At 31.7% G+C, this 11143-nt stretch overlaps 1 protein-coding gene across 1 annotated transcript in view; it reads right to left on the bottom strand.

Annotated features, from left to right (window-relative positions):
* LOC143085282 (uncharacterized) overlaps positions 1-10757 on the bottom strand; it is a 30622-nt gene extending 19865 nt beyond the window's left edge. Inside the window, exons 1-6 of the mRNA XM_076261548.1 lie at positions 10643-10757; positions 9375-9536; positions 8172-8299; positions 7501-7666; positions 2327-2443; positions 725-934 (exon numbers count right to left, since the gene is read on the bottom strand). Coding sequence (XP_076117663.1) covers positions 725-934; positions 2327-2443; positions 7501-7666; positions 8172-8299; positions 9375-9536; positions 10643-10691 — 832 coding nt within the window. The 5' untranslated portion in view covers positions 10692-10757. The remainder of the gene's footprint in view (positions 1-724; positions 935-2326; positions 2444-7500; positions 7667-8171; positions 8300-9374; positions 9537-10642) is intronic.
* Between the last annotated feature and the right edge of the window lie 386 nt (positions 10758-11143).

The raw sequence follows: 11143 nt of genomic DNA on the forward strand, positions 1-11143 counted from the left end.
CTAACGAATTGGGTTTTAATGTTGGCGTGTTTGCAGCATTTACAATTGCCTCTTTTGTATGATTTATAACCTCCTATTGTCGATGTATCCTGTTTAGATACCTTGATGTAACTTGAAAATCTTTGAGTTGGTCTGCGGTAAGCCATAACGGAAAGGTGGTGGAAAAATCTCTTTTAAAGAAGGGTAATTTTCAGTAAGATATGGGTCGTCATAGAAATAATAATTTTGACAAGAACGTATTAAAAGACACTAAGTAGTGATTTGAGAGTACACGCAGTTACTGACAGCTACATTTAGTTCAAAGTGAATGACAAGAAATAAAATAACATGTTTCTAATAACAACAGAACGACAGGAAATGAAGTGTCGTATTCCTTACTTGGTACATAAACTGCTGACGACACGGTTAATTGAATATGGTTTTATAGCTAGTTGAATCTCCCTCTTGTGAAACAGTTGGAAACAGTTTTTTTTTGTCTATTTTGACGACAAAATTGTGTTAGCAACCCAAAACGACATAATTGGTTAAGCCAACTTCACTTATACGGATTTTGTTTAAAGTGTTGAAGAACGCCAACTTGTGATTGGTCAATCGAAAACATCCATGAATACATCGCTCGTTTCCGTAAATTACTCGGATAAACTTGCAACAACTCGCAGGCATCGTATATCTATATACAAATGTTAATGCTAAAAATCTTATTGTGATAATAAGTAATTTTTACCTGTATCTGTTGTTAAATATATTTTTCTTGCTATACCAAGCCAATGCCAAAAGGTCGTCTTTTCTTTCACGTTAGATCCATTGATCTTGTTACCTGCGTCTGCTTCACTAGTAATGTTTCCAAACAAGTAAGATCCATTTCTCTTGCATGCTTTAAGGGCATTTTCCCAGTTTGTATAGTCATTCATTTTAAACAGTTCGTCTTTATTATCTGTGACAGACATAAGTCATTGGTGATCATGTGTTGGCCAAAAACAAATATATATTTATAACAAAAAACATTTGTTTATTTTTCATGGCAGAAGCTAAAGCATTGTCGAGTGATACAAACAAAGAAACTTACCAGGTGCATACCATTTGGGTAAAAACATGACGTAAATTTCATCAAAATCTAACATGAATATAAAAAATAACAGGATTAATTAGAACCATTATTTGCCCCTGTAAATGCAAAATAGTTCAGTTTCTCAATCTTTTCAAAATCATTTTAGTTATGTCAATAATTGAACAATAATAAATCATTTTGAATGTCGAACGTAAACTTCACGTTTGATATCATTGGGACGCCATCAACATTGTGATACACATTATAAAGATAAAAGGTTAAAAGGCTTTTTATTGATGCTACTTAAACCATCTCCTTTAAACATCTCAAACATATTCAGATATTTTGGGAGTGTAAATAAACTCATCATAAATACCAGGATTGAAATTTATTATTTTCGCCAGATGCACGCTTCGTCTGATGTGACTCTTCTTAATTTCAAAATTATTAAGTTTGAAATCTATTATTGTTTTTCTTCCATTTAAGATTAATTTCTACGTGTACAGGATTAAATTCAGATATATATTGCAGACGTTGAGGTAAAAATGAAATTCAGAATGGAAAACAGTCCAAAGGCAATGATTGGTCTTTAAAACAACAAGAAAATACCGCACCCGGATTCGGGATTTAGCTGAATCTGAATATAATAAAATTAACGGTACTACTTTTCTTGCATCAGATGCGCATTCCGACAATACATGTCTCTTCAGTGATGCTCGTGGCCAAAATATTTAAAATCCAAAGCTTATATAAAAGATGAAGAGCGATAATCCAAAAGGTCCAAAAAGTATAGCCAAATCCGTGAAAGGAATCAGAGCTTTGCATGAGGGAGATACATTCCTTAATTTATAATAATTTCTATCATTTTGTAACAGTAAATTTTAATAACACAAAAAATCCGTATTTTCATGCCAGTACCGAAGTACTGGCTACTGGGGTGGTGATACCCTCGGGGACTAATAGTCCACCAGCAGAGGCATCGACCCAGTGGTAGTAATAAAATTAACGGTACTAATTTTCTTGCACCAGAAGCGCATTCCGACAATACATGTCTCTTCAGTGATGCTCGTGGCCAAAATATTTGAAATCCAAAGCTTATATAAAAGATGAAGAGCGATAATCCAAAAGGTCCAAAAAGTATAGCCAAATCCGTGAAAGGAATCAGAGCTTTGCATGAGGGAGATACATTCCTTAATTTATATATATATGAATGTATTGGTAGTGTAAGTGACAATATTAAAGATTTTGAACTGATGCAATATTGGACAAAATACATACCACTTCTTTGGCATAGTCCTCTACTTGCTGATGCACAGGAATCAGGTCGAAAATAGTATGTATCAAGGAAGTCGGTACTATAGAGGGACAGACATAATTTCTTTACATCATATTTATCTGAAATAAACAAAGTCTGAAGTAAATGCTTGACACACGTACGGTTATTATTAGGTTTATTGATAAATAGGTATTGTTTTATACATTCTATGTATCTTTTGGTATGACAGATGAAATTTGAACCATGTTTACCCTCCTGTCGGTATATTCCGCCCTTGAAATACAACAGTAAATACCATAGCTGGTAACGTAAGTATGTGTTTGCTTTTAAACAACAGAGTCACAGTTCAACATGTTCAACGTTTTCATCGCTATATTTTCGTAAGATCTTTAACATTGTTTTAGTCGATCGTGCATCTCTGACAAAATCATTTGTTTATAATTTATTGTCACTAGTAACTATATAACGAATATCACTAAATTGATTCTCAGCTGACTTCCACAAATTGTTTGAGTTAAGCGTAATACAAACGGATTCCAGTTTAGAATATCCGTTCATACGGTCTTCAACAACAACAATAAAAAGTCTTTACAATATGCTTAGTCCCCAAATCCATTATATTATTGTTTTTGGTAAATACCAAGCAGAAGGATTGAGTTGAAATACTTTGTGAGAAATAATGGGCTTGAAAAGACATGTAAGGTTTCATTTTTTTTTAAATATCACGTTTCATCAAGTTATGGATAAGCAAATGTGTTCGGTTGTTTTGGGATCTCAATAGGATCAAACAGTTTCAGTGTGTATATTTTCTAAATGCTTTATATTCATCTCTTTTCTTTTAACAATGATGTGATTTATAATCAAAATAAATAAAGTGATTCTTTTCATTTTTAATTGTCCATTATAGCTTAAGTTTAATCATACTTGCCACTAAGACTAATTTTCCCTTTTTTGTGGAGATATTTCTTTGCACCATATCTCACTGTGTTTATATTTCACAAGTCTATTCTGTTGTCACGACCGACACTCGGCTAACCGAGAGATTGGTCGGTTAATCTATATTGAGTATGCGGCTATATCGGCGGTTGGTCTGTTAATCGGGTTGTCTAAAGTCTGTTAATCAGGTGTTATCGAGAAAATCATTGAAAGTTTAGCATGTTTCATTGTAAAACGTTTTAAATATATCTTTATTATAAATATCATTCATGTCTAACAAAACAATTCAATATACTGAATCCAGTGGTGTAATTATTATTTTTCTAGCTTCGATGTACGATCTAAAATGAAAAGGCGGGTTACTCATCAATAAATTTATACACATTTTACACACACTAAATGAACACAAAATGACACGTTGGTTGATTTTACTTGCATGCAATATTTTGAACATCCAAAACAGACAGGCATTATGTTTGTTAACCATATTGATATCTTTGTGTGAAAAATCTACCTGAAAATCTGTATTTTGGTGACATAAATCAATCTTTTTTTAAAACCTGGTCTGTTAATGGGTCGGATGAATAAAACCCGGTCTGTTAATTGGTTAAGAGTTATGAATGGCAATAAAAATATAATGTTATTGCTATATGGGGTGTTATCGGATCAAATTGGTAGGCTCAAGACGAGCAGCTAAAATATACGGAAACAACACATGAGCAATGAAACATAAAATATATGATAGCAACACATGAACAATTAACAATTTAGACAATTGAAATTGAAAATTGATAAAAATGGTTTCAAAAAGTGTTATTTTAAAGTAATATTAATTTCTTTCAAGAATGGTAGCATATATCGTATGGATTCTGTTTACATAATGAATGACACCAATTTCTCATCTTCATTGGTAACCAGTATATAAATCAGAGATAAACGTCGTAATGTAACTAAACATCAGTAAGTAAAATATATTGGGATGCTAAAATATAAAGAATAGAGCATTTCCCGTGCCTCAGGGAGATATGAAGATTCGTTCAATGACACGTGGGATAGTCTCAACAAATCAGATATTGATTAAACTATCAATGTGTATAAACAGTGGAATAATATACAATTATAGCCTTTGTTTGTATGAGGGCAATACAAGAATATATTGACCTGAAAGAAGTATATTAACTGAGGACGAAGTCCTAGGTCGAAATACTTTTTTGGGTCGATATATCCTTATCAACCTCATACATAGGCTATACTTGTTATATTATTAAATTTCCAACCATATTTGTATCAAAATCGTCATTTGATTTTGTTTGAATTTTATAGATATCATATTGTCTCCTATACATTAACGACATATAAATAAACCGTGCAATATGCTTTTTGCTGTGCAATATGCATTTTGCTATCCGCCGTTTTTGATCACTTTCGATAATATAGTTCAACATGTGACTATCCCTGAACGAATCAAATAAGTTAAAATATACGAATTAATAATACTGAGTAAGATAAATAAAATGTAGAGAAAAGTGACTTTACAATTTAAAGAATACAGAAATAAACACCACCCTCAATCCTGACCTTCATGGTATACACGAGAATCTGGATGGAGACGCAGAATATAGAATAGTAGATAAGGACAGTCGAGATTGATGCATTGCTAAAAAAGAGAGAAAAAATAATAATTGTTTAAGAATACAGACATGAAACACCCCTGGGTGTTGAAACAGTAACGGATTGCGATTTACTCATATTGGTCATGAATGCTAAAAGTTTAAATGCGGACAACTGCAGTTCTCCTCTGCACTTATGTAAAAAGGAACTAAACGGAATAAAATAAATTAAATCTTTAGTAAAAAAAATGTAGCTGCATTTGCTCCTTTCCATTTACTTCTTTAGAATGATTTGAAAACAACATATAATTAAGAAATAGAAGAAAAGAACCAATTGGATGATGCTGACGAATTAGGGGTTAACGTCCAGTGACAAATAACATGTGCATATGAGAACGACAACACGTTATATGTACCCCTCTGTTGTATTAGAAACACACTTTCAGTCGGATTTGATAACGTGCTACTTTGAACAGATTCAAAAATTAAGGCTGATTGAAAACGTTGATATTAAATTCATGCATATTCCAGCGGTCAATCCATATCATGCTATATTGAAGTGACACACCCTTCAATAAAATGCAAAGAAAGTCAAAATAAAAATGCTCTTACTAGAACGATACTGTTGCACCTTATTATTTTTTTTTACTCAAGAACATCTCATTCTTTACTTTTTCAATGGCAAAATATAAATGTAGCAAAACTATTGCAGTGGCTAAATAACTCTTAACTAACACAATTTCAATTGTCCAACCCATTAATAGACTTTATTCCCATAATTTCCACTAAAACTTGGTATTATTCACGTTATAATACAATTATGAAATATTTACTAATGTCATTTATGTTTTTAGAACCAAAGTACTATTTTGTGTCCTTTAAATGATATCTAAAATTGTTTGTTTCGCCTTTTATTAAAAAATTGCTATGCGTATAAGCATTAATTATACATACTTGCGCGACGCCTTTTAGTGTTACTGAAAACTGCGCAGACTATGAAATGTGTTTACAGGTGGAAAATATTCTATGATAGATATCATTTTGTCAGACACTTTTCTTTTTTTGATTTGGTTCTTATAATATGCCAAAAATTTGTATATTTAATAGAGTTTTACATAAAATTGTGCGTTTTACTCTTAACAGACGTATAACCAACCCGATTAACAGACCATTTGCACATATAGCCGCATACTCAATATAGATTAACCGACCAATCTCTCGGTTAGCCGAGTGTCGGCCGTGGTTGTGACGTTTTTTATTTTAACTAACGTTATCTATGTATTACTGGTAAATTATCAAGACAGGGATTTCGGTACCACACATTACTTAAAATCGTTTCTAAATTCTCCCATACATACAAAAAGATTTGGTTTTGAAGTTTGGTTGTATCTGTAGAAAACTTATTTTAAAGGAGAAAGCACATCCTCATTATTTCGGAAATGATGTTTACAGTGTCCGGAAATTTAGAAACGATCCTGGTAAACTTATGACCCATTAGATAAACTTATTCTAATAGGTTACCAATTCAACACTGTAATTAGATCATTAAATATTGTTTATATTCATGGTATTGATATTGATTTTGTTATCAGTAAATTGAAAGCAAACTAAATAGTATTGTTTAGTTTAGTTCATTAAAGAAAATGCAGAAGACTGCGAAACTGGAATATATTATACACAATATTAATTACAACATAGTTCATAATATAAACATTATACATTGTTGGATTATACATCCTCAGAAATAAGTCTTTGTTTATAACAGTTTTAAATTAGACAAGCATCTTTTCTACCTTAATTAAAAAATGACAGCTTAGACAGCACATTACTATAACAATATTGAAGCATGTCTAGTACTTTTTTTTACATTTGGATATTTTAAATAATATGGAGGTATGAACTTCCCCCTGAAATCCTTAACTTCATAATTGATTCATTCACATATATAGATGTATACATCCCCCAAACCAGCTTTACAAATTGGACAAATTCTCTCATTTCGCGGTACATTTCTCCATCTTCCTGTTTCGATGGGAAACTTTGTATTACATACCCTTAATTTACATATATTTACTCTTTATCCCCGCCTTAAATTTAACAGATATTGTTATATACATATTCACATTCATGGATCTTCAATCTGTCGATAACTGTATCTTTGCATTGCGTAAGGTCTTTTTTTTCTCTGACTGTTTATGACGTCTTTACATTAAATCCATTGGATAATGGATGTGTACTGATTGATAATTCAGTCTTAGATACATGATTTTTTTATAAGTTGTTAGTGGCTTTGAACTAGCTGTCAGTTACTGCAAATACTCACATATCTGTACGTAATTCAGTTGTTGTCGTTTGTTTATATTTGTTACATATTTGTTTTCGTTAACTTTTTATACATAGATTAAACGTTAGTTTTCTAGTTTGAATTGTTTTACATTGTCATTTCGGGGCCTTTTATTGCTGAGTATGCGGTATGTACTTTGCTTATTATCGAAGGCCGTATGGTGACCTATAGTTGGTTATTTCTGCGTCATTTGGTCTCGTGTGGAGAGTTTTCTCATTGGCAATCATACCACATCTTCTTTTTTATATTGTAGAAAATCCTTTATACCTATACCGTTCATACTTACCACTCATTGTCATCGTGTTCGGCGATGTTGTATAAACATTGAATATGTTTTGATCACTGCTACTTCCACAATCATTAGGGCACGACTCATGACATTTACCATCACACGTCTGTGATGATAGGCCATTTCTTTCCGGGATTTTACCCAAACACAAACACTTGTTAGTCTACAAAAATAGAGGGCATGTTATTTGGTTTTTGATGAAGAGTTATTTGGCAATCATACCACATCTTCTTGTGATACAGATACAACCTGTACCTGTGTGCATAGACCTTTATCTAAATGACGTGGTTTTCAGTTTTCAGTCCCTCATATATTTTAATGAACAGTTTGGTTAAGATAAAATTTATACATGATGTTGATAATGTATAATATGTTATACTTACACTTAAGGAGGTAGACCTAGATACAGGGAAATAACTCTTAAAATCATCAGTTCGTTTGTGTCAACCATTTTAATAAATACATTATAAGCTTCTATTTTACTTCTAATTTGTTCCAGGCACATGCTTAAAATACATTGACGAAACCTGACTATTACAAAACCATAACTGTTTTAATGAGTTATCTTTCTAAACAAAGGTTTGCCCATAAAGAGGATCAATCAAACATAATAAAGTTTATCTTGAAGTTCATTGCATATACATGATATAAGTAATGAAAACAATTACCTTAATTGAAAATGCAAAAACGTTGACCGGCAAACAAAGTTCCTGACATATTCCTAAAGAAGGTGTCGATAAAGAGAGCGTACGCTGTACGTCTGTATTCTCGCTCAAGTAATTCCAACTGTAGCACCCTTTTACACAAAAAAGGAAAAATATTTCCTATTATGTTACTATTAAACGAACTGATTTCAGTTAATTGTCATTGCAGAAATAATGCGGCATGAAAGTCATAGAATTTTTGAATTTTGTTCATGGCGCGGGCCATTATATTTGAAACATTATCCCGAGCGTTAGTGATATATATAAATGATTTCAAAATTAAGGCTATAAATAAGAAGAGTTTGTATGAGAACCAATGGGATAATTCTCCATCCAAAAATAGGCTTTTGAATAGGAATAACAGTTCTGCCTTTTCTTCTTTTTTCAATTTCAATTTGAACACAGCAAAATCCACATAGTTTGCATTACATGTGGATCTACGAGGGAGATAAATAGTAACAGCCATTTATATATTCATCTTTAGTAAATACTTAGTATCGAAATATCTAGAAATTTATCAATCAATTGTTTACAGAGCGAAAGAAGCATGTCATCAAAGAATTGCAATAAGTATACTTTTTAACGATACTATTTATTGAATTAGGAACATTGTTTTGAAAACAAACGATATATTACTTGTGAAAGTGTGTTTAGAATGAAACAGATCGTAGGTTTTTTTGTTCTGAAGTATTTTAAAAGTTTTCATACCAGCCTTGATACATTAACATATGATATGGGTTGTTGTGGATATTACAGTAGGGTATCGTGGTGTACATCCTTTGTTAAGCCTTTTGTGCCTATCAATACTTTTATATAATAAAGTCATTATTTTGTACATGAATCGGGCCGTTAGTTTTCTTGTTTCAATCGTTCAATGTTTGTCATTTGGTGCCTTTCAAAGCTGACTATGCGGTATGGGTTTTACTCATTGTAGAAGTTCATGTGAGGACCAAGAGTTGGTTATGTCTGTGCCATTTTGTATATTTATTGTGGAGAGATGTAACATTGGCATACTATATCTCTAATTATATTAAAATAAAAGTGATTTTTCTTATTATGATTGCTGAAATTCTTTGTTTGTTTTCCTCGGAGTTCGAAATTTTTTGTTATTTTACTTTTCACTTATACGAAAATATATCAAAATATCGGTATCATTATTACATGTACCTATAATATGCATCCAGGATGACAGCCGTTTGTATTCTCCTGTCCAGTACTCCCCACGGGCATGTTGTGAATGTCCTTGTACTAAGGAACTGTTACTATCGCTACAGTACAATAGTGCCTCATTCCATGTGAGCGTAGAGTTTGATGTCCATTCACTTTCACCTTTTGGTAAACAATAATAAAAATGCTACCATTATTTATCATTTTGTACTTAAAGACAAGACGTTTCTTACGGCGTTTATATATCTTAACAAAAACGCAATATGTTCACACATCACGCTACAAGTGGCTGATAGTAGTTGTACAACAATAAATGAATATTCTTTCGGCGCATCCGGTCTCGTCTCTTTTAGAGTTCATACGATCATCCTCTTTCTTGTTTGTAGCCTTTGTCTGCACCTCTTTCATCAATTTAGCCGATTCAAACATCATTAAACTACTGTTGTCTAATTGATTTTACCAATAAAGAATTTCGATTTGGCTAAATAACAGATACCGATACTTTTCATTTACGCAGTGTTATACTTTTGAAGGTATTGTTTTAGAAGAACCTTATTATCTTATTCATTCGGAATTTTGTTTGTGTGTCTATTGTCTAGTTTTTCTCGTTTAATCATTGCATTTTAGAAATTTCTCTATTACTGTGGATCTATTACCAATGTGCATGGATAAGGAAAACTTTCAAGTTCATTGATATTTAATTTCCTTATTTTGCCAAATAGTTATCAAAGGTACCAGGGTTATAATTTTATACCGCAGACGCGCGTTTCGCCTACATAAGACTCACCAGTGACGCTCAGATCAAAATAGTTAAAAGCTAAACAAGTACAAAGTTTAAGAGCATTTAAGACCCCAAATTCACAAAAGTTGTGCCAAATACGGCTAATGTAATTTATTCCTTGGATAAGAAAATCCTTAGTTTTTTTTTTTATTAATTCAGAGTTTTGTAAACAGGGAATTTATAAAATGACCATATAATTGATATTCATGTCAACACTGAAGTGCTCAAATCTGTATATACGTCTATAGGTTATTTGTCGTTCGTCAAACTTTAAATAGCGTGGATCACCTTTACCCATGAAATATCCAACGAATCATAATTAATTGTCAGTATATGTTTTATCGATGTTAAATAAAGTATGATAAAATGTGCCTGACATAGTGATGGTCGTGTCACTAATATTGATGATAAATTGTATTCTGAAATGTCACATTAAGGCGGAGGGATTGTTGTTATAACATAAATTTAATTTTTGAATTTTACTCACCTTCTTTGATAATCATAAGTATGATGATACTTATTGCAAACAACTTCATGGTTTAAAAATGCATATAGTATTTCCTTAATGCAGCATATCAATAGTTCACAGAAATAAACCAGATTCGAATTGTAACAATATTCAAAATACAGTGCACATAAAAACCAAAAGCGATATTAAATGTTATCTTAGTGTCAAACCCAAATACCAACGTATCCATTCGTTAAAATGAAATTAATTCTCACACAATGAACGGAAGTTGATCTCAGGAATTAATTAGGAAACACAATATCTATATAATTCTAATTGTTTCAAACCAAAAGTAATTTGACTTCTTTTTGAATAAAGACTTGTTTATAAAATAGTTTAATTACATATAACAAAGGTATGTTTAAATGATACTACGAAACGTTGCAATTCATATATTTTGTAGGTCAACAAAATTCTTTTTAAGTTTCATATTAATAGTTTAATATTGCTCTTTACTTAGTGATCATGCATTTTCATGTT

This window comes from Mytilus galloprovincialis, chromosome 8 (assembly GCF_965363235.1).
Source record: "Mytilus galloprovincialis chromosome 8, xbMytGall1.hap1.1, whole genome shotgun sequence".
In the NCBI taxonomy this organism is placed as follows: Eukaryota; Metazoa; Mollusca; class Bivalvia; order Mytilida; family Mytilidae; genus Mytilus; species Mytilus galloprovincialis.